At 39.1% G+C, this 25,600-nt stretch overlaps 1 protein-coding gene across 1 annotated transcript in view; it reads left to right on the top strand.

Annotated features, from left to right (window-relative positions):
- Window positions 1-25,600, top strand: part of LOC146383641 (transmembrane protein 132C) — a 186,481-nt gene that overhangs the window by 98,438 nt on the left and 62,443 nt on the right. The window contains exon 4 of the mRNA XM_084935022.1: window positions 5,024-5,167. Within this exon, the coding sequence (XP_084791148.1) occupies window positions 5,024-5,167 (144 nt within the window). The remainder of the gene's footprint in view (window positions 1-5,023; window positions 5,168-25,600) is intronic.

Raw genomic sequence — 25,600 nt, 5'->3', positions numbered from 1 at the left:
TACTCCCGTAGCACCTCCCACAGGACACCCCGAGGGACGCGGTCGAATGCCTTCTCCAAGTCCACAAAACACATGTAGACTGGTTGGGCAAACTCCCATGCGCCCTCAGGTATCCTTGAGAGGATAAAGAGCTCGTCCAGTGTTCTGCAACCAGGACGAAAACCGCATTGTTCCTCCTGTATCCGAGGTTCAACTAGCGGACAAACTCTCCTTTCCAGCACCCTGGCACAGACTTTCCCAGGGAGGCTGAGGAGTGTGATCCCCCTGTAGTTGGAACACACCCTCCGGTCCCCCTTCTTAAAGATGGGGACCACCACCCCGGTCTGCCAGTCCAGGGGTACTGCCCCTGATCTCCACGCCCTGAGGCGTGTCAACCAGGACAGCCCTACAATGTCTAGAGCCTTCAGGAACTCAGGAGACAAGATGCCGTAGGGATAAAAGAAAACTGGAGTCTTTTAGTCTTCCCCCCAGGGACTCTTTAAAACGGCGGCCGGACGGCAACAACTCAAACTCACTGTGAAGTGGATGGTTCAAAAAATGAATAATAGAAAGCGCCTGTCTAAGCACATTTCTATTGTAAATGGCCAAAATTCCATCTTGCCAGCGCCCTGAAATTTTGCTAGCAGTTTTTACCAGAAGTCCCAACCGATTCTTATTCTTCACCGTCAGGTTAGCAAACCAGGCAGCGATACAAAAGGACATCACAGATTCAATAAAACTTCTATAAAACAAAGACAACATCTCAGATGAGACATTAAAAGATTTAATTTTCCTTAAAAAGAACAGTCTTTGTTGAACTTTTTTAGTAGTGGCATCAGCATGATGCCACTACAGTTTACGGTCAAGTACCACACCTAGATATTTATAACTCTCAACGATCCCAATATCAGCAGTTAAAATAAAAAGATCTCCTAGTTAGTGATCATCAACTGTGTATTACCAGGGTGTGTGCTTAGGGAGAGAGGGATTTCCCTCCCTCTGCTTGATTATTTTTTATCTCCTGCGGGGATAAATATTCAACCCCCTCCCTCTGATTTTTAGCTCTTGAAACAGTCAACAGCACGAACATCAGTCAAATCAGAAACTGACTTTGACTTTTAGCACTTGCAATCTGTAAGAGCAGAGATGACGCTGTTTGGGGAGATCATCCAGATCTCGTTCTGCTTCACCGTTTCATGAACTCACTAAGCACCGCTGTTTCAGAGTCAAAACTATCGTTAACTAAATAAAAGAGAAGTGAAATGTATTCAGAGTGGCAGGAGGTTCACCAAAAATCCTAGAAGTATTCCTGCTGTGTGTCAAACTGTTGCCTGTTCGCTGACATTCGAATTCGTGACAAAGTTTAGTTATGCAGCTTCTTCTTTCAAATTGTTAACTTCCAGCACCGAAGCTTCTAACTGCAACATCCTGCAGTTATAAAGGACATCTCTAGAAGAAAATACATTCACATTTTGTTGGCTTTGTTGGCAGCTGCTGTGAAGGGCTGAAAGAGATTAGCAGCCACACCCCTGTGTTTAAAAAAAAAAAAAAAGAATAGAAAAAAATAGTCATTCACAAGTTTGAATCTGCAGTTTGTGAACACATAGTTATTCCATTTTTACAAATATATTAAGTCATAAACTCTAAAGTCCTGCTCCTGATATTAGCAAATGGATGTTTCCTTCTTCCCTGTATGGAGATCTTCAAATGAGAGTTAAAAAGGGGCACTTTGTAGGAAAGGCTGTTTTCTCCTGAATCTACTGTAGAGGAATATTTATTATTTTTTAAACGGCAGCACATTTTATTTTGACAATTTGTTTCTCATGTCAATTTCACATATTTATTAACTTCATTAACAGGCCCCTCCCTGGGCCTGCTTTCTAACAAGGTTTTTCCTTGTTAAAAGGGAGTTTTTCCTTCCCACTGTGGCCAAGCTTTTGCTTGAAGCGGGTTGTCTTATTGTTGGGGTAAGGTGGCACTTTAGAATTAAAATTGAATTGAATATGTATTTTATTCAGTTTTACTTCTCCTTGTCACAGTACCTTGACTGTTTGCACATGTGTGTTTTCCCCAGCTGTGTCCACTTCCCCTAATTAACCCTGTGTGTATAAATAACTTCCACCTTTCTTGTCAGAGTGTCTGTGATCCTGTCCCCCTGCCCCGCATGTGGATTTAGTTTTGCCTTGACTTTGCAAACAGCTTCAATAAACAGGTTTGCTTTATGCTTAATCCAGTCTGTCTCCTGGGGCCTTTACCTGTATGTCAGTTATGGCATGTTAAACTGTTTGCACTGTTATGTTTCTCTGGATTCCTTGTGTCTTAAGAGGAAATCGTGAATAGTACTCATAATAGTATTTATTTATTTTTTAAAAAAGGAAATAGCACCCCTTTATTTTTTATTTTATCCTTTTTTTATATTGCACTGAGGCAAAACCTGCATAATTCCTTACAATAAACTGGAAATCGGAGTTAATGAAAAACGATATACAATTTTGTTGCAGGCTCTATAGTGAGTAGAAAGTGGTCCTAATAGTGTATGAAGGTGATTCAGCCTTTACTGGTGGGGCCGCTAAGCTGGAACTACTGGCATCTGAAAACATAGATGCATGCATGTATATTTTATTCATTGTGTTGGTTTGCCTGTCTGCCACCCAGTTTGGTCCAGCAGAGTGAAAAATCTCAACAACTGTAGGCTAGATTGTCATGACATTTGGTGCAGTTGAGCTCAAAGGAGAATTCTTAATGACTTTCTGCAGCACCACTATTAGATTTCTGTTTTTGAGTGAAATATTAGATGAATTCCAATAATATTTGAAACAGGCATACTTCCCCAAGCCCCAAAGCCACAATAGTTATCCACAATAGCTGGTAATTCCTTACCTAATCATCCAGGGTAATTACCAGATTGAAATACGTAACGTACAACACCTGATCTTACAGGATGTTTGCAATGTGTTTTTGTATTCTGTTCAATTTCCTGCTGTGTAAAGTGCATTAATATTAATGCACATAGGTATTTCTTTCAGTATGCAAGATGGATGTAAGAGTGGAAGGTGTGCTGACATGTTATTTGGACTATGGCCATTCTGGTGTGTCATTTCTGAGCCTCAGTTGGGTGGAGTTGAAACCTGTCTTTTCTGACAACCTCATCTCATCTGTAAATACTCATCCCACTGATGCACGGTTTCATGGAATTAATGAGGCAGCTTCATGTGCTGATGCATGTGAAAGGAGAGCTCCCTTCAAATTGCTTTCCTTTATTGCCTCCCCCCCTGTTTGTCCTCCCTCCCCCAGAAATCACATTAGCCAAACCAATCTCATTTACAACATGCCATTTGTTAATTCAGCCCCCTGCTCCGACCCTATAGGAGATGCTTTGTTTTTTACGTCAAAGAGTGGATGAATTTCAGGAAAAATAGAATATTATAGTAAGAAAGAAAGAACACAGAGAGCACATCGACACTGTAGTGGAGTGTAATTCATCAACTACAACGTATTGATTAACTGATCATTTACTCTGAAATGCAGAAGCATATTGTAAAAGTTACGTTTGGCCAACCGCCCCCTGTAAATGCAGGTATCAGCATAAACAGACAAATCAACTTGTTGTTCAAGTTCATTTTGCACCAGCTATAAACTGATGTGGAAAAGAAGGAAAATGCAGTGCATTTATTCTGTGAAATTGGAGTTTGAGATGTGATCAAGCAAGCATACAGAATGCTGCATGAAATTAGTTGATTATTGGTCCTTTTGTAGTTCTCTGTCAGTGCTACATCTGCTTGCAAGTTTGTGGTAATTACTGTGCTGTGGCTAAGGTGACGACTTGGATACAGGGGGGCAGACAGCAATCAGCTGTCTCCTCCTAGTTATTGCCTGCGCCTTCCACACCAGCGGCCTTTATCTTTGCTCGTCAGAGGCAGCAACCAACACAAGGCCAGTTATTACCGCAGCAGCGACCATGATAAGATCAAAGGAGACTGGTTGAACATGGAAGATGTAATGACTGTTCTCTTCTAAGCACTGCTTCACAGAATGTCATGTCATCACCCCCCGTTAACGTTCATGTTTTTTTTTCTTCCTTTACAAGTCTTTCAAAGATGCAGAATGAGGACAGTCTTCAATTATTTTGATGTAGGGGGAAAATTACCCAGCGCTGAAATTTTAGTGAATGAAAATGTTCCTTTCACCACACTTTTTTTTCTTTTTGTTCTCTGGTGTTTTACTTTAGAGCAGCTTTCACGTGCCATCTATCTTCCTCTTCTGCTTCCTTTTCTACTTGATACATACGGCTACATTTGTGCCAAAGGTTTGAAAAAGAGCGGCTTGGCATGTTGTAAAAGAACTGGAAGTAACTTCATGTGACAGACGAGAATGCAGAAAGCAGCTGCTGACATACTGGAAGAAGGGGAGGTCATGGTTTCTCACTATCTCAGTATCCTCCCACAGACTGTGACCATGAGTAATGAAAGCGATTGCAGGGGGGAAAAGGGTGGGACGCAGGTAGAAGTGGCATGAAAGCTGTAGATACTGGAGAGGGAAAAAAATGGACACAATTTGTCTGAAATGGTGCTTGGTGCCAAGTTGTTGCCCTTATTTTTGTTTGCAAAACAAGACTTGCCATAAAAGATACTACAGTGTGTTTGCTAATTCTGTTTAACTTTTGCAGAATTTAATTTAAACTCACTAACCCTGACTCCTTAGTTCAGCTAGCATGCCATCTGTCATCCTGGTGTTACAACTGCTAATAGAATAAATCTGACTTGTAAACTTTTTCAAGCATAGACCATCCAGCAGCGTTCGACGGTTCTTAAGTCTTGTGCTTAACCTTTACAGTCTCTAATGTTTCAGCTGCTGATTCTTCTTATTTTTTCCCCATTTTCCTTCTTCCTAATTGACTGTATGCGGGAGTTGCCACGTTTTCTTCCACACACACACACACACACACACACACACACACACACCACCATTCTGGGATAGGCTCCATCCATTCCTTGTCATGCTCATGGATGGATGGAGTTTTGACCAGTATATTTCTGTGTTTCAGGGTCAAGCTGAAAGATGGAGTGGCGTTCTTGGGAGCTAGAGCCAGTAACCCAGTTATGTGGACGGTGAGTCAGGATGTCAGAAGTGAAGGTCACAGAGTTGTCACCCTGCACTGCCACAGGAAGGAGAACAGCTTCAGTCAAAGGTCCGTCTGACTCCCTCCTTCTACTGAATTAATGAGTGTGTGACTGAAATAATAACCTTACATCCCTGCTGAACAACCAAACAGCAGCACCCCGCTTGGTTTCTCAGGTGCTGAAAGAGTGATTGCAAAAAAAAAAGAGTATGAAGGAGAACATGATTCTGCATGGGAAATATTAATCTTTGGCACTGCCATTCATGCAGGTTCTCAGCTAGTCCCAAGTGTAGTCAATAAAATGAATTGTTTGAGGAACATAAAGTCTCAGGTATGCTTGGACTTAAAGGATAATTTTGGTAATGTCTGATATTTTTCTTTCTGTCTACATACCATTAGATACTTAAAAGGATATCTGAACATGTAGCATTGTAACTGCACATTAAAGTCATTCATCAAAATACATATACTTTGCCTGCAAATGCAACAGAAGCAAATGTTACACTTAAGTTTATTTTCAGCATGTTTTGCATAGGTACAATTTCTTTTAGAGAGGTTCAGGTACTGAGCACTTCGAAAAACCTCAGCCGACCCTAAATTGGACTTAAACACACATACATAGTCACACTGAGCATCTCAGCACACTACGCCTTCTGTGTACGCACAGCTTATTGAAATCCACTGTTACATAATGCATGATGCGTTAAGTATCAGTCAAACATGAACAGTCCTGCTATGGGAAACCAAATGCACAGCTGAAAACGGTGAACAACAAATATGGTTTTCCAGTTAACATCTTGTACTATAGCAAACTTTCAAGTCTTATAAAATTAATTGAATGTCAAGTATACATACATTACATTAACCCTTTAGAGCCGGTCGGAGCGGGCACGCTCTGTTTTGCGTAACTATTTTTAAATCCCGGTAGCTCTGCAACCACGTAAGCTAGCGCAATAATTTTTTTTGCATATGAAACCGGAGGAGTTGTACTTACATCTTATGCCATCAGCTTGTCCTAGGTCACGGTTTCCTTCCACATAAAGCTTTGCAAAAACTGCATAAAAAGCGCTTGCAGCAACAAAAACATAATATTCCAGAAACACGCTTTGACGATCCAATCAGCTGTTCATAACACTTCCTACGTTGGAATAGACGTCAGCGCGAACTTTTGCATGTCTGCCATTACCTGCCCGAAACCGGAAGTGACGTCATTTTCGCGGAAATGTAGTCTTTTTTACCATCAGAGCCTCAGGGCCTATACTGGTGTTTTTAAAAGTTATGTTTGACTTTATGACTTTCTGTGTCGTTTCTGGGATGCTTAGGACTCATATTGCACTGCTGGAAATAGTTTATTTTGATGCATATGCTGCTTTTTTGCAAATTTGCATTATAATATTTATTTTCGTTTTTCCTGCAGTGTATAAAAATTGGTGTATTTCAAAAATAAAACTATGAAGACACTCAAAATAAATTTCCTGTGGTAGGAAACTATTTTGTGCAACTTTTTTGTATTTACAGTTTTGAGGGATAAGCCTCTTAAATTTCTCTAACTAGAAATATATGTTAAAAAAGCAAAAACGATTTTCAATTTTTTTGTAGTTTATTGCACTTTTTTGCAATTTATGTAATTACTATGCACTTAATGAATACATATTATTAAAATTTGGGCTATAATTGTTGTATTGATGTATAGCAACTTGAAATGCTCCCAAAAATGGCACCACACCATGTAAAAATATAATATAAGCTCTGGCGGACTTGGTTCTATGGTAGGTCTTAAAGGGTTAAGCAAGTTATTTAGACTTTGTTTTACTGCAGACACCTCTCGAGATTTCACGTTGTTGCAGTTTGGTACTGATACTTGATCCTTTGCAGCTTCTATCCAAAAATGTCTATAGCATGGTGTGATACTCTAATTACAAGCAGAGACAACTAGTGTTACATTTAAAGAGGATTCAAGAAATATCAAAGAGCTGTTAGTATAAAAATCAGATTTCCAAGACAATAAGATAAATTGACACAGATGTGTAAGTATTATTGGACGTGTTAAAAACATTTTGAGATTGTGAAACCTTCATGTGCTGGTAACTAGTAATTATGCTACACTTAAGTGGTTATCAGGTAAAATGTATATAAATATTATATACTTTATATGCTGAAATCTAGCAAACCTCTAGTTTACAACTATACAATGCAATTACTTAAAAGTATTTACAAGAACAAACTTAGTTAAAGTCATTATGTGTCAAAAGGATTTAAAGCACTGCATGTAGGTGATTGTTGCTCAGAGGTCGCTGTTTTCAATCAGTGAGTGATAACTGTGTGCGTGTCTCTGTGCGTGGCAGTCTACAGTACTTGACATTCTCTTCTGCAGCTAAATGGCTTTAGGAAAAGACAAAGTAGCTCCACACAGGAAGTGACACACCCCACTGGCTGGGTTGTTATTTCCTCCTGGGTGTCAAGGTGACGGCAGTGATGAAAGACAAGTCATCTATCATTTACATGTTTCTCTTTCACAGCCCTGCTGAGGGGAAGATACAGTGAATTATACAGGACCGCTCATATCAAGGTCATACGTTTTGACTGCGTACTATACCTTGCAATTCACCACTCAGCAAAAGACTGCCTTGAAGTATTGAAATGACCACAAACCTGGGCTTTCAAGTTTTTTGGGTTATTCATCAAATTGAGTAATGTGGAAAATCTGTAACTTATTTAGTGTTCTGTTATTTACTACACATGTGCATGAAATGACCATAACTGTAATTAAGAAAATCTCTTTGAGGGTTGTAAACTGGTAGATGGTACTGTCATGTTTTTTTTCTATTTTATTGAAAAGATAAAAATATGTGGAATACATAAAAAATAAAGTTGAAGTTCAAATTTTATTCGCCACATGCAGTGGCAGGTTGCCCTGCAGTGAAATGAACCCGCCCCCGACCTTACACACACAACACAGACATCACATGGGGATACAAGTCAGAGAACAGTTGCATTACAGAAAAAGGTATGTAAATAACATAAAATACACAAATCACAGTATGCTTCGTCTCCTGAGCAGGTGGATCCTATTGTCCACTGTCTCCCAGAGGTTTTTCAAATAAACTTCACTGGTCAGAGTCCCAGCTGGTGGGCTGAGACTCTATAACAAAAGAAAAAAAAATCTAGAATAATTTTCACTTAAATACGTATCTAATCATTTAACTCTCGTACTTGCTTTTGACATACTTTTTTTGTAGTCATCAGTAGTATGTTCATAGTCAGGGAGACATTTTATTTGACTGCATTGACTAAAAGATATTGGTCAGATGTCCGTCAACCTACTTTGCTGAGCATTAAAACAGAATCAGTAGGAGAGCTTCAAAGATGTATACCCCGAGGATGATGGTGGGGCAGTTCGATCTCAGTAGAGAGTTTGTGTGTTTTTGTCACTTCATCTGCCCACTTTCATTGGAGGTCACGAAGCAACACCACATTGCCTCCAGCAGTGTTCCCTGTCTTTTCTTGTACACATTTAGCTTTATTCTTTCCTGCTGTTATAATCTGTGTCATTGCATACTACTGTCAGTAAAAGTTATAAACATTTGGTGCCTAAAGGAGCAACTTTAATCCACCAGTTGATTAAAGTTGGAAAGTGTATGCAGATCTTCCCACAATATTTATTTTGTGCCAAAGCCAATGTAATACCAATGTCAGTGCACAGGGGAGGTGAGTCCAAGCGAGGTGAAGAAGAGAGTGCAGGCAGGGTGGAGTGGGTGGAGACGAGTGTCAGGGGGGATTTGTGACAGAAGGATGGCAGTGAAAGGAAATGTTTACAAGATGGCTGTAAGACCTACTATGATGTATAGTTTGGAGGCAGTGGCACTAAAAAGAAGACATGAGGCTGAGCTGGAAGTGGCAGTTAAAGATTTTCACTGGGAGTGACCAAGATGGACAGGATTAGAAATGAGTATATCAGAGGGACAAATCAGGTTGAGCAGTTTGGAAGCAAAGTTAGAGAGGCAAAGCTGAGATGGTCTGAAAACATGCGGAGGTGAAATAGTTGATATGCTAGACAAAGGATGTTGTTATGTAGCTTCCAGGTAGGAGGAAAGACCACAGAGGAGACTCATGGATGTAGTGAAGGAGGACATGCAGAGGGCAGGTGTGACAGAAGAGGATGCATGTGATAGGGTAAGATGGAGGCAGACCCCTAAAGAGACCAGCGGAAACAAGAAGATTTAATGTAATATAAAACCTTACAAAAGTTATAATAGCAAACATAGATTTTAGGGAATTTAGATGAAAGCATTTTTCCCTCTTAGGTAATGAAAACTGACAACGTAGCCACAAAAGAGGAAGAGAGAAATCTCTGCAGCGCCAGGATCTATTAAAGTCAAAGGTGGACTTGGAAGCTATTTGGAGAAGGCACAGATAATCGTGATCAATAGAGATTACAGAAATAAGCAGTAACTGTTAATGTGTCTACCCTAAACAAGTAGGGTAGCATCATGAGGTCTCAGGTCCAGTACATTTCAACTCACCATGACAAAATAACTGATATACATCAGACCTTAAATCAGTTTAAAAACATTTCTTTTTCTTTAGAGGCACATAAAGTTGGCATCAAAGCATTCAAACAGTAAGCAATGTGCTTGTGTGCAAACCACTTTAGACTAAAAATCACATTTTAATCACACGTTCATACATTACTTTGTTCAATATATGTTTATCCTTATGTTTATCCAAATGAGACCAAATTGTCATGACCTGAGCAAAATCCTTATGCATTATGCACACCAGTAAGGACTAAAGTAAAATATCACAGCATTATAGTCACTGGGGGACTGTATGGAAAAGGTTTACAGATCAAGTTAAAAAAAGTACATCAAAACATAACTTCACCCATTTGTTCAAAACCAATAAATTGCATAGCTATTGGAAATGTTCCTCTCACTGTGTTCTATTCAAGCCTTGTTTTCATTTCTGTTGATCAACGTGAGTAACTCATTCATTAAAGTTCTTCTTTTTTGGTTAAAAAAAAAAAAAAGAGTTGGTCTTGATAAATGTTAAACTTCTATCTGCTCCTGTCTGGATAAAGTACGTACAGGTGTAAACTTTAAGACAATAACCTTCTTCATGTGAGTTGGCAGTACTAACCATTGCCCTGCTGCCCAAAGCAGGTTGATGTGTTAGAAAGTGTTTCTTGTTTTGATTTTAAGAAAAAAAAAGTATTGATTCAGCTTCTCTTCTTAAGGTAAGAAAAAAAGAGCAGCTGTGGAGCAAATAGAAAACCCTTTAAAAATATCATGTTTTTTAAAAGAATTTCAACTTGAAGTGACGCTACTTGATGTACATAAACTATCATACTTCCCTAATACCATAAATTGATCTTTTTTTTCTGATAAGAAATAAACTGTACTTGTCAATCTGTGCAATAATCTGTGTGATAAATCAATTTTTTATTTTATAGGTTTGTATGTTTTTGTAAATCATCACTCAGCCGCAGCAGTAATCTTCATACTTCAGTTTACCTCACTGTCACAACTGTCACAACCCCTTCAGCCACTTTTTGAATGTAAATCCCAAGTGGAAAACCTATGGATGTTACTGCTTTGTAACTAGGTCTTACTCTCCACAGCAGGGCTCTCTATCTCCAATAACTTTGCGGGAATAGTCCCACACTATGTTCATGAAATTAGGAAAAAGTGCCTCTAATTTATGATAGGTTTGTAGCTTAAACCCATTCGCTGAAACGTTGAAGACAATTTAATTGCACAGCAAAGCAAGACACGAGTAGGCAAAGTTCTTCATGTTTCTCGTGCACGGGAGAGAACTGGACAAACGCCGTTCCCTCGATTGATCCCAGTTTCTCTCGTCCGCTCTCCCGTAACACTGCTCTTTTATTGAGGTTACATGAATATACATAGGTTCATTAATATATGACGTCTACATACACACAAAGAGTACCTTGCCTGTGTGTGTGTGTGTGTGTGTGTGTGTGTGTGTGTGTGGTGAGTCCCATATTAAACTATCCCATAAACACTGCGTCTCCTATTTGTTTTCTCATGTCACTTGTCTGTCTCTGCTGAATCCTCTACATGCACTCTTAGAAAAACAAACATTAGCAACATACATGGATCATCCTTTTGGTCAGGCGTAGGTCGACAGGTCCCAGAGGTGCTATAAAAGACCATAAAGTTAACCATCCATAGCTGTGGAAAGAAGTGATACTAGTTTCAACACAGGAAATATCTCACATGTTATTCACATTGTCAAAGTAAACCTTCAACATTTCCCAACAACACAGTTTACAGGTTATGAGTTGGTGATGCTGTTAAACACAGTTTTCTTCACACATAAACCCAGAAATCCTGTAGTAGGAAAAAACATCAACCAGTTGTCCTGTTATAAATCACATGATCAAATCACATGAAGAACTGTAATGCTGTAGAAAAGAAAATGCAAATGTTAGCGCTGCGCAGGTGTATACACACTTTCTCACAGTGACCTCAGTGAGCAACACAAGGTAGTGAATAACACCCTTCTGGTAGATGCACAGACACAGAAAGTGGCATTTAAAAGGTTAAATCGTCACGCAACCTAGGACGTTGCTGTCATCTTTCTGCTCCTGTAAAAAGAAACACACATAGATTCATCCACACCTTTGTCAGGTGGGGGTTAACTTCGCACAGTCGTGTTACGTCAGTCAAGTCTTGTCAGCTTTTGTTAGCTTATACCAGTCAGTCAGTTTTTTCCACTCATTTTCCATTCATTCATTCATTCTTTCTTTGCTGATAGTGGAACCTATCGTCGCATTTCGTTTCCACCCTCAGCAAAATGACGTCATTTCAAAAGAAAAAGAAGAACTTTAGATCGGATTACCTCGCTGAATCCTTTTTAGGCAGGGACTCATTTTCTAATTGTCCCAAATAAGTGACTTTCTCCCGAGCCCATTTTAATGTGGAGAAACTCACTTGCAACAGTTTTCTCAACGACGTATCATATAGCGCTTTTGTTGTAATCGTGCAGATCTGCTCAAACGACAGAGATTATCAAACAAAACTTTCAGTGCACTGTGAAAGTATCAAAATAAAAAGGCCTTGTTAAGTCATGACACATGCTCCTCATCACAGGAGGGTAAATCATACCAAACCTAATTGGCAGGCTCAACTTCACAAGAAAAGAAAAATCATCAGCTAGATTCACTCCAAACCGTCCATCCGCAGCCACACAACACACAACATAAGCCTAATGTCTTATTAGATATGAGTTTAATCCCCAGGTCTGTGCTCTTCACTCATTTAGGCCACAGACCCATTTTATTCAGTTTTCCTTTTTCCCCTTCATCATAAAACATGTGACATGTTGTCATGCACTTCACAAAAGAAGTTTGTTCTTACGTATTCAGAGTTGTGTATCTGGGTGCAGGATTCACTCGCACATCAAAACAGGAAACTCAGTGTTTTAGAGTCTCCACTCTAACAAACTCCAACACATCCTAGTCACTCGTGCTAGAATTCAGTCACCTTTATTAATCTAAGAACAATCAACTAATTTGCATATCAGCTATTAACCCACTAAGTTGACAGGACAACAGAAATGCATGTTCAAAATATTATCACAAAAATAGAATTTCCCTCATACAGTAAATTACTTGTGCTGCACCAATCAAGCAGGAAGCATCTCCCAATTTACTATATTAACAACTAAATTTATTGTCTGATCGCTGGTTGGTCAAACCAGAATCTTTTTTCCCACAAAAATTAAACTGTTGTCCTGCAACCTAGAGAGTCAATTGTCAGCATTTGATAACAAGTGTCTGTTAAATTCACACTATTTTAACACTGATGAGAGATAACAAGCTGATTTTTATTGCATGTGTGTTTGTTATTAGGCAGGTTTAATGGATGTCTGTGGAGCTGCATATCCAGCAGGGCATGTTCTTAAAGCTGCCTTTCCTACACACTTCTCTGCCATTATTTGATCATTTTTAACTACTTTGCTATGAGTCCACTGGTCTTTGCATCACTTCTCATCACACTAAGTGACTCGGACAAGATGATAAACAGACTCACATGCTTAAGATGCTGTCTAATCTTCATGAGCTCTCTTGTGTTTGTGTTAGTAGGGTTAATGCATGTTCTGCTTGTGTGTGTGATTTTGTATATGTTTCTTTTTGCAGTGTTTCAGACTCCTTCACAATTTTCCCACTTAAGCAGTCAGTTTTCTTTTTCCCAGGTTTGCTAACCCAAATTTTGATTTCCCACATTAAACAACAGCATTCCTCTGTGTTCTCACCTACTCTCACTCTGTTGTCCTCTCCCACTTCAACAGTCCAATAGCCGGCAGTTCTCTTTCAGCTTTGTCCTGTGTTTCACTGTCTCTTCTTGCCATTTTACTCCAAAATTGGCAAATGTCAAACTCCAAGTGAAAAGTTCTTTTCATAGGCACAGTGAAGTTGCAGCTTGTTGGAAACACAGTGCCATTCATCCAATCAGTCAGGATGATGGGTTTGCTTTTCTTCTCTGATGCTGTTTGTCCACACTGCTGCTCCTTGCTGGGACTCTTTGCTCAGGACTCTGCTGCTGTCTCTTTATCTGCCATGCTATTGCTCTTTGGAGCTGCATTCCTTGTCTTCAGGGAGGAGTGAGAGCTTGCTTGTTAGGTTGAGGGACACATGGCGCTGTAAACAATTCAGCCAGAAACTTGGCCTGAACGTTTCCAATGATGTTAACCTATAACTTTCTTCCGACCGCTGCATGTGGAAAATTGATCCAAGTCTGCTTTTCATCTCAAAGTGACAAACTAAGACTTTTTCATTATTATCATCACTGCTTAACCAACACACATCTCTCTCTGTTTTTGAACTGTCCTTTCTTAAAAGCAGAAAATGAGATTGTAGTTGTTCTTGGCTGATAAACACAAAACCTTTTTCCTATTATTATTTTTCATCTAAATTTTGTCTCTTTTTATTCTTTTTTTCTCTTTACAATAGCTGGTGACCTGCAGAATCACAGCTCTCACAATTGGAGGCAATTACTTTTACACAGCGCACACACACACTGTGATGTCAGGCACATTCACACTCACTTTTTTCATCTGCATAAATAAATCATATGGCCAATGGCATGTGCCATGGTGATCCATAAGTATGATCACAAGTTTATTTAATTATTTTTCAACCTAACAAAACAAATAAACAAAACATGATGCTAATGCTATGAACACTCTACACACATGAGTCAACATACAGGAAAACTGCTGCGCATCTGAAAGAAGAAGCTGAACTCACGGAAACACTGCACACTCCAGTTATCATAGTTATCATACTTTTGTTTCCCTCTCTTTGATGAGTTCTCAGCCAGCTCTCAATCTGATAATGTGTAGCTTGCTCATCAGCTCAGAAGAGACCGCAACGCAACCTCACACAGTGGTTGCGTGCTTTGCCCACAGTGGCAAAGACTTGCACTTTCATATTCAATTCAACTTCTCCATCATGTAGTTTTCAGCTGTTTCATACAGGGTTCAGCATATAAGTTGTTTTCATAGGTGTGCTCTATATCTCAACAATGGCTCATATTAGGATGACAGTCTTTCAAACAGGTCAAGTGCCGCTATGCACGTCATTAGTTTAAATATTTACCTATTTTACTTCAGCTCATATGACATCGTACTGAATTTGAGCAACCCAAACTTAATGCAGATTACTTTTAACAACTGGTTAAATTAATGGTCTGGAGCACAGGCTGTTGTTGATCAGGGCAATCTGAAGAATCATCTAACCATTTTGTTTCAGCAAGGGGTGGGGGAAAGCCATTCACCAGAGCATATCTTAACTGCTGCTGATGTGGGCTGGCCTTCTCCACACGCTCTTTAAGGCTGCTGTGTTTTCTGAAAACTTCCAACATTTTCCAGCAAGCAGTTTACACCCAAAATCATATTTTTTGTGCCAATATTCTAAATACTTCGCGCTGCCAAGAGCGAATTCCATCATAAACTTCTCGTCACCCTCTGACGCACTCTTGGTTGCTTAGGAACCCATGATAACAACAACAGCCGGTGTCACAGACCACGTGTTCTACTCCACACTCACTCACACAAACACTACGAACAACAACAAAGAATAGGCCTATTGTCCAGCACATCTGGACCCCGCGGAACTTCTCAACTCCCCACAAAGCGGCGGATCCCACAAAGCAGTCTGTATTTCGCCCCACTAAGACGGCGAACCAAAAAAAGTTCGAACTGCGCAACTCTGCGACTTAATGCTTCTGAACAAAAAAACCCCACTGAGCAGCTTTGTACATCGCCCCACTAAGACGGCGAATTTTATCCCCACTAAGCGGCCACGGACAATGCCCCACTAAGCGGCGAAGACGTACAGTTATAGAGTTGGACTCTAAACTTACTCGGTGTTGCTTAGCGTGTAGTATAGCCTCGAATCCCGCCGATCGCCATTCATCGAAGAGAAAAGACAGACAGCTAATCCACCGGCCCGATGACAAATTCTCACGTCTCGGGACTTTACTACAGGAACTTCCTGGCTGACGTCAGTCTTTCAGCGTGTCTCTTCTCCCCTCGGTGAATGTCGACTCCAGGGCTCCGGCTCGGAGGACCAATTAATGATAGGTTTGTAGCTTAAACCTATTTGCTGGAACGTTGAAGACAATTTAATTACACAGCAAAGCAAGACACGAGTAGGCAAAGTTCTTCATGTTTCTCGTGCACGGGAGGGAACTGGACAAACGCCGTTCCCTCGATTGATCCCAGTTTCTCTTGTCCACTCCCCCGTAACACTGCTCTTTTATTGAGGTTACATGAATATACATAGGTTCATTAACATATGACGTCTACATACACACAAAGAGTACCTTGCCTGTGCGTTGTGTAAGTATGTGTGTGTGCGTATGTGTGTGTGGGGGGTCAGAGTGTGACCCCATGAAGACTCCCCAAAGCTGGTGCCAGGAGTCTAGCGGTCTATCTAAACAAAAGGCTCTTACACTCAAACAGATATACGTGTGTTTGCTATACCATATATCAGCAAGAGAAGATGCGACCTCTCCTAGAGGAGTGAACGCACCCCCTCTTCATGCTACACAGAGTTGTTACAGACCTCCTAGGATGAGACATTCTTTCAATCTACAACTGATTATATACTTCTAAGCATATGTGAGTAAATATTTCTAAGCATAAATGACAATGAACAATAAAAATCTAACAATTTACCTCTGAGTGAATATCTTATATGTAAATGTAACTCACAGAATGGTTTTTATCTTTATTTCTTGTATGCTCACTTTATCACGGATATAAAACTAGATATGAGCTCTAGCTTATTTATACTTTTTTGTTGTTGTTGTTTTGTTTAAATTGACCTTTTGGCTATCTTAAACTAACTAAAACTATTGTTTTTACTACCACAAATTTGTCCTTATTACTAGGAAATGCAATTTAAAAATAAAAAATACCTTTTGTCTTCATGTATTAATATATTGTGTATTGATATTGTTGCAGACTCTGTACTGTATGAGTGAAAGAAATCCTACAGAGAACTGTTCCTGAGTTAACTGTACCTAACTTAAGCTCAGTCAGCAACAGTTTCCTATACAGTTATACATTTTTCTTTAGAAATACAAACAGCATAAAGTACATCCAGCATGTACAATGCTTTCTTTTGCTGTTTTAACAAGTGTACAAAATGACTTAGGTACTGTATATTAAGACTAAAACTTAATATCATATCTGCACTAATTGATATGACATCATTTGTGAACAACTAAACACTGTTGGCAAGATTTAACTATGAATAGAGTGAATTGAGTGTTCAATCAGTGACCATAAAATATATTACCTGATCTAATCACTAAAAGATAAATGCTGTGTCATCTGCCAGTTCTTTATTTGTGTGTTTTTACTGATAAGTTGGATGATAGCTATTTTTTTGGCTAAATTTATGCGTGCTGTTTTTCTCAATAGCCATTCTATCTGGAAGTGTAGTGCCAAATTTGAAGGAGTTTGGATGAGCAGTGTTAAATAACAAACAGAGAGTAATTAAATGTCACTCAGTGTCTAGGTTAGAGCGAGGACAATGACAACGTCCTCGACATAATCAACGTCAAAGATTACAATATTGCTTCACAAAGATGGATGCGCACTGTCAAAGAACAAACTGAACAAGCTTCAGATAAAAACCTTGTTCATGATCTTCTGGTATGAGAGCATTTTACAAGGTGGATTCCTTTAGTATGGTTTTACCCCTCAGTGTAAAAGTCTGATGTTGTCACTCTGCTGGTTGGACTGGTGGGGCTGGCAGGCTAGCGGGTGGCGTGGACACCCAACTTTGTGAACAACTCAAGAATGAAGCAATGTAGGAAATTGATACTAGAGATGGACCGATCCGGTATTACGTATCGGTATCGGTCCGATACTGACCTAAATTACTGGATCGGATATCGGAGAGAAATAAAAAATGTAATCCGATCCATTAAATATCAAAAAAGCACCTCACAAAACTTGCAACACGGCGTAACTCAGCTCATAACCGTAGCACGTCGGAGCAGTGTGGTCACGTGATAGAGCGGCTGTGTGTATTTGTAGCCTGCTAGCAAACATTTCATCTCCGAGGAAGTTGTCAGAGAGAAGTAAAGCAAGTGTGTAAGTTCATCTCTGAATGTTTGTAAAGCATTCCCACGTTAAGCTTAACAACCGATATATAGAGCAACTGCCTCTTCTCTCTCTCTCCTGCTGCTACTTCAATCGTGAAACTGCTTAATGATCAGCTGATCGGCTTTTCTGTTGCGAGTCCGTCTCTCTTCTTTGTTTTTGGCCCACTTTGCACCAGAAAGAGGAAACCAGCGGCTGAACAACAGCAGCACTATTAAGCTTGATAAGCTGTTGTTAGAATTTATTTAATATTACTTTCTAGACCAGGATCTTTTTCTATGCAGCTGACGGCTGGTGACTGTGCAGGGACGGATCTAGTAAAGTTTAGCCAGGGGGGCCGATAGGGCATTAACAGGGAAAAGGGGGCACAAAAACATACTTTTCTTTCTTATTCTCATTTAAAATATCTAGCTTTTAATTATTTAATAATTATCTGAATCTTACACCCAAAGTTTTAATCTGATGTAAAATATATAGAAGTCCATTACTGTATATAGTAACTGTTAAGTCTAATATACCCTAGTAAGCTCTAGTACTTTTTCCTTTGGGAAAGTACCATCTGTGAATTCTGCAATTCTGTTGAAGAAAGATGTTGAATCTATTTAATTATTCTTGAAAAATAATTTATTTCTGTGAATTTTTTTCACCCTGCATCAAATTAAAGTTGATTACATTGATTAAGCATCATGAGGAAGAGGCTGGTTCCCTATTTTCTTTGCTGGGAGTTTGCAACCCTATTAGTTAGGTTGCTTAATATTTCTGCTAAGTACTCTTTAAAATACCAGAATAGGGAGGATGGAGTAAGTTTAACTTTATTAGATTGATCAGTGTTGCTGATCTATGAAATATTTTGGGTGCAGTTTTTTTTTTTTTTTTTTTACATACAGGTATAACAGAATAGCTTTAGTGTTGTTGTTGTTTTTTAACTTGAGTATGAACTTATACAAAAAGCAGCAAGATATTAAAAAAACAGTTTTATTGATTAAAAAACACACTATATCGGATTCATATCGGTATCGACAGATATCCAAATTTATGATATCAGTATCGGTATCGGACATAAAAAAGTGGTATCGTGCCATCTCTAATTGATACCACAGGTACATCTACTAAAAATCTCAGACGAGTTCGAATCTCTGTGACCTTCAACTCAAGGCCAAGATCAGAGGTCAATTTTTCTGCTTTCCAGAAAACTTATAAGAAATATAAGAACCAAAGAATTAATTGGACTTAACCGCTATACATCAGGCACTGATTGTAAAGGCCAATAGGCCATGACACACACAAAAAAGACTGATCCCTGTTTGAGGGATACACAACTATACGCTGTTTAAGTAATAGTGGATATTTTGACACAAGGTGCACAAGGGTGGAAACGACATCTTCAGTGTTCGGCTCTCACATCTTTGGTTTATCCTGTGTGGCATCAGAGAGCATATGAGAGCTGTTTCTCTAATTAGTTACTTATTAAGTCTTTAGTTTAGGGCCACGGGTTAAACTTCATTGCACTCCTTGGGGTGTAGAACTAGGCTGCTTGACGTTTCCCAGGCTGTGTGGATGGATGTGTGTGTTTGTGGAGAGAGAGAATTAGGGAAAATGGGCTGGCACAGCAGGGTAAATCCAAAACTGTTTGTCTTTAGAATAGAGGCACTGATGTTGTTGGAGCAGACGGGATTACATTCATCGAAGTGTTGAAAGACATTGGCAGTCTGACCCTCTGAGACTTCCACTCTATCTTAAGCCCACTGTTTTTAGACTCCAGCACCTCAGCATCTTTCTGGGTTTTCTATGGTTTCAAACCTGGAGATTAAAAAAAAGTGTATTTAGTTATGAATGACTTGTGCCTCATACTTGACTTACCTGTTTTAATGGTCTTCAAATTTCTGGAGGTTACCAGCCTTGAATGTCTCCTTAAACAATTCTTAAAGTTGCATTTATTCACGTTTCTCAGAAGAATGGTACAGGCATTAGGGCAATTCTGTTTTAGATTGTTGACACATTCTGCTATTAAAGCAGAGGAATGCTGTACTGTGTAGTTTAGGGGGTATAAACAAAACAACTGAATCAGATTATCTGGACAGATGAAATGGTCTTACTTAGATGTCTCTAAGTTCAAATCTCTATTTCTTGCTTACTGTTTTATTTTTAAGCTTGTACGGGTGACATCCCCACCCATTTATATCAACAGAAATGTACTCTCGTCATCTGTTTCTTAGTTTTGTTTTTGTCTGAGAGCATAAATGAACGTCAATTTATTTCACAGAGTGAGTCAAGAGCAGCAGCATGTAACCACTACTTGGTACGGCAAAGAAAAACAGCTTCAAATGAATGCATTGCACAGACTTTTATCAAATCAATTGTGTTGGTGAAGTATATATACAGTACACACACACACACACGGTTTTTGTATTGTATAAAGAAAATGGGGGCATTTCTTCATCAGTGATTTCCATGACAGAATCATAGCTGTTTTTAACGCAGTGCCCCCTGGGGGCCCAACGATCATGGACATCTGGTATTAATTTTCAGCTTTGTTTGTTGCGCACAAAGATTTTTCTTGATTCTCTTTGGAATCTTATGATGATATTAATAATGCATTTTATTATGTGCTATAGATGATATTTAAAGTCATCATAATTTTACATTGCAGAACAATTTCAGAATAATTGTCACGGTTCTGGGTCATGTTGACCCAGCTTTCTGTTTTTCATGCTTTGGTGTTTTTCTAGATTATGATTTGATTTATCAGTGATACTGTTTTGATTATGATTATTATTTAGTAGGCTTGGTCAGTGTCAAGTCTGTCTCTCTCTGTCTAGTCCGTGTCTTAGTAAAGTGTGTTTTGTTTCCTGTTTTACTTTGAAGGTTCTTGTTCCTGTCTGATGTCAGTGTTCCGGCTTTGCTCTCCCTGTCTCGTTAGGTCTTATTCCTCCCAGCTGTGTCCCCCTTCTGTCTCTAATTCCTTGATGACTCCCTCAGTGTATTTAAGCCCAGTGTGTCTTTGTGTCAGTGTCGCGTCGTTAACGTCTGTTCACCCTCACTTGCTGTGTGTTCATGATTTCCGGTCCTCCTGCATCTCAGTTTAGAGTTTTGTTTGCTTTTGTGAGTTTTATTTTATGTTGAAGTTTTGTTCCAGCAATAAAGCTGCATTTTCGGTTGAAACCTCGTTTCCTAAGAGTCCTGCATTTTGGGTCCACCACTCCTGCCTGCCTGCTACACAGCCGACCATGACAATAATAAAGACTGAGTATGATACTTGCTCTTATTGGTCTGTTTTGTCTGTTTTTCTAGTGTCAGGCAAAAATTAAATGCAGAAAGTGAATCAACCTAAGTAAGACTATTCCCCTCTTAATGGATTTTTGATTAACTCTATCTGAGGTGAAATATTGTTTTTCCCTACTATGTTGTGTTTTCAGTAGCGCTGAAGTGTTCAGCTATGCAGGTTTGTAAAGATGGTGATCCAATCCACATGGAGATTTAAGTATATACAAGGTTTTCACAGTAGAACACAAAATGACCTTTTTTTATGCTGTATTTCTTTCCCATTTAGGGGGTGGATGAATTAGTTTTATATGTGAAATGGCATCATTGGCAATGACCACAACAGAATGAGTAAATATGAGTGCGATGGAGTGGGAAGATGCGCCACCCAACATGTTACATAGGTCAGGAGGTCTTTTGTGCACCGCATGAGGGTGCAGAAAAAAACACTGCTTAAGTGCTGGATCTGTATCAAGAATGTGCCAGCTTTTTTTTTTATTACATTTTCTGAAGCTTTTGAAACCGCTGAATATTGAAATGACAAACAAATAATTCTAAGTTCAGTTCCTTTTCAGTGGGTAGCAGCAAGGCATTCAGTTTGTGACAGGTAGGGAAAAAAAGTAATGATGCACGTTTTTATTCAAGCCTGTGTATGTTCTTTTTGTCTGATGTGATTTTCCAGATGCTTGGCTTGGGTGAAGAAGTCCTCATTCAAACCTCAGATTTATCTAATTGAATGCAAAAGGATTTTTTCAGGGAAAATAAGTATTTAAGATTTTGGAGGGTTCGTTAGTTTTACAAATATTTGAGATTATTTCATTTCAGATCATAAAGACAAAATATGTTTTAGAATTCACTAACGGACAAACAGTGCCATAGAACAATATACATAACATATCAAAAACTATGATTGTAAAATTAAAACAGTGACGTTTTATCAACTTGTCCACCTCTGCCTCCTCTTCACCAGGCCTGCAGCCAAGTCATCCTCTCTTATCCACCGTCCACACTGCTCCACCTCAGTCTGCAGACCTTCAGCTCCTCAGCTCTGCTCCTCAGGCCTGAAATCTGTCCGATTCGGTTGCTGTAGTTGGGATTTTAGTTTTTATTTCCTCAGATTAGTACTTTTCACACTGTTCTGCACAGCCAGCAACCTGCCAGGCTCTCTGCTCTGCCCTGACTTATGACCCGTTCAGTCCTACCTTTTAATTATTCATGTTTTAGTCAACTGCCTATTTCTCTATCAATCGCATCTAGCTACCTCTGGCTCCTGTCATATCAGCCTTCATATGAAAAAGCATGTCAACAATATGAATGTTGACTGCGACATTTTACATTGATTTCTATGGAGGTCAAACTGACATCCTTGATGGTGCTCAGCTTTCTTTTCTTTTTTTTCTCTTTATCCCACACACCCCCAAATTCACTGCGTGATAAACTCATTTCAGGAAAAGTCATGAAACATGAGATTATTGGATGTTATTGTAAGAGTTACTCAATTCTAAAATGAAAAGGGGTCAAAATGACCCCCTTGGTGGTTCTAGTATTATGGAATACCTGCAACATAGCCTATGATCCTTTCCAAATAAAGTACACATTATTTTGATAGCTGTCATTTGAGGTGTAGCAGACAAATTCACTGGTCTGGTGACTGAAAATCAGTTCTTATTAAAAGACAAATCTCAAATTTTATCTTCCTTCAAAGGAAAAAAGATGACACAGGTTATTCAGAGTGCTGATAAATGAAGGTCCATGGTCATATTAGATAGGATGTCATATGATTGGGAGATGAAAACATCTCACTAATGCTGACTTCTACAGAAAGTTGGACTACAGACCAACTTCACAAGTCAGTGCTTTCACAGCAGGGTTAAAACCTTATTTGAATGAGGTTATTAATCTGAACATGCACACAAATGGAGTTCCTGACTAGCTTCAGTTTATTTATTTTTTTTGGCAGAAAAATGTATTCATTTTTATAACCACAGGTAAAAACTGTTCTATTGAACACTTCATCAGAGTCATGAAGTTAGCACAGGAAGTTGAAACCACACAGCACTTTTCAATGGATGTTGAATCCCTATATATTCAGGCAGGCACCCCTTTGAACGGTGCCTGCTAGCTGCCATATTCTTTTTAAATTGGACTTCAATGCTACAGTACACAGTTTTGGATGTGTAATTACTTCTATTTTCTGTTATTATTGATGGGAATTCATTTTTTACCCAGTACGTGTTAAATTGCTGAAGGCATTTTACTTATTTTATACAGGATCCGATGCTTCGTTACAGGAATTCCATAATCTTATGAACTAGGAAAACATGTTCGGTTCACTGTTTCAACATTAATTTCATAGATTTACAGCTAATTAAAGAAAAAACTAAGGCCATTATTTATAGTGTGAGCTCACAGAAACTTTATTATTCACAGTGAATTTTATCGTCCCACTTCGCTTAAGACATATTGTGTGTCCTATTTTAATAGAATTAAGTAGCTACGCAGTTCCAGTGATTACTCTTGTATCCAAACTGAGGCCCTGGGATTTTGCTATAGACAATACAGAGAGGTATAGATACATAGAGAGAGAGAGATAATAAAATAATTTTTAAGAAATGTATAATTCAATATCAATCTAGTTGCCTTGCTAAAACCCACTCAAAATAATCTCACATTCCTGATATGTATCTAGCAAATAAGAAGTGTTTTTCTCAGCCTTCTTCTGCTTTTCTAAAAGGCCTTCTAACCTACTTAAGATGCTGTCTTCCCTCTCTATTGCCCTCACATTTCCTTCATTATGTTCAGCTCTGTTCCCTCTCAAAATTACCCTTGTGGTCTCGTGTGTCAATTCACCCACCCTCTTATGGGAAAAATACAACATTAAAAGGGTAATTTCATGTTCTACTGCCAGTGTCATAGGCGTGCTTAAATGTCCACGTGGATTGGTATACACTGGTTAGACAAGGAGATCTTGAAAATCTCTTATAGCTGAACACTGCAGCACAATCAGAGACAAATTTAAATCTAACCCTGTGGCTATACATGTATTTCAAGGCATTATTTCCACTCTCAGATATGCGGTGGAGGAGGTTAGCAAGAAGGTCCTGGGCTTAAATGTCCAGGGTCCCTCTCCGGACATTTTTAGTGGTTGATATTGAAATGATCAAACTCCGCTTGCTTAATTCGATCGTGATCCCAACCGCCATTTATGCCAGCGAGACTTGAAAGGTGTCGACCTGCATCAACACCAAGCTCGACGTCTTTCAGCAGCGATGTCTTCGCCAGATTCTGAAGATTCGCTACACCAACCAAATCACCAACGAGGAGGTCCTGCAAAGGAGTGGCACGGTCAAACTTCACAAAGTCGTCGCATGCCGAAGACTCCCACTGGCCGACCATATCTTCCGCGTGGATGACGCACAGATTCCAAAAACAGCGATGCGCTGGCAACCCCTGGGCGTTAAAAGACCACGAGGACGTCCCCGCAACACCTGGCGGAGGTCATTCCATCAAGACCTAAAGACATCGAATATATCGTTGGAAGAAGCTGAAGCCCGGGCACAAGATCGAGCCCGATATGCCACATAAGTCATGGGAGGATCTAAGTCTAAGTAAGTCTAAAATATCGAAATGAACTAAGACATGCTTTTTTGGCGCATTAAATATTGGTGCACTTAGCAATAAATTGCGAGTTGCAAATGATAATAAATCATTTTACATGCATTTTTAAAATATTCTGTATATTTTGCATGGCGCAAAATGTCTCTTTTTATGCAACAGAATCAGTCCCACCTTTTACATGCAATCTTGTCACTGCACTTTCTCTGTAAATACCAACAGCACTGGGTTTTCACCAACACCTGTTAGCAAGTCATAAACTCAACAAACAATACACACACAGAGCAAATAACCCGTTTGTTGTGCAGATCAATATGTTCTCATAAAAACATTTTGAATGAAAAAACTGACACTTAAACAAAGTCATGCTTTTTTGTTTATTGACCAGTAATACGCACACAAGCCACATGCTTTGCATTCCTAGGAAAGTAAATTAATTGATAAAGAGTTACATTAAAAGTAATTTACAATGGCCTTGTTCATTGGTAGTTATGTGATTACTGCGCCTACACTGCAAAACCAGTGTAATCTATTTAAACTGAACGTCTCCTCATGCGTGACATTTGTTCATTGTTCATGGTTTAGTAACAGTTAAGATGCAGTCTTTTTATACCGGCAGACCAGTTTGTTTTGGATCCTTCTCCTTTTATCTCATCATGTACTGCTTTAAATTATTATGCTTAAATTCAGACTTGTAACCAATGTGTTGTAATATAAATAATGTCCAGGTATAACATATGATGTGACTTTTGCATAAAAAGGGGCTCAGGTGTTTATTCAGGCTTGACAGATGTAAAAGTAGAAGCTCTCTTTATGTAAACCAGTACATCTCTAAATGAGGTTATGTGCTTTGATATATGCAAAACTTCATGGTGCTGTCTTAATGTAAATATTTACAGAGTCCCGCCTGTACTGTATGTGTACAACTCAGCATGGGCACTATCTGAAACACTTACCCAAACAAACATCACAGAAGGAACA

This window comes from Perissodus microlepis, chromosome 7 (genome assembly GCF_051167445.1).
Source record: "Perissodus microlepis isolate ML-2025 ecotype Zambia chromosome 7, ASM5116744v1, whole genome shotgun sequence".
NCBI lineage: Eukaryota > Metazoa > Chordata > Actinopteri > Cichliformes > Cichlidae > Perissodus > Perissodus microlepis.
Note: the sequence above shows the minus strand (reverse complement) of the source record. Positions and strands in the feature narration are given on the sequence as shown.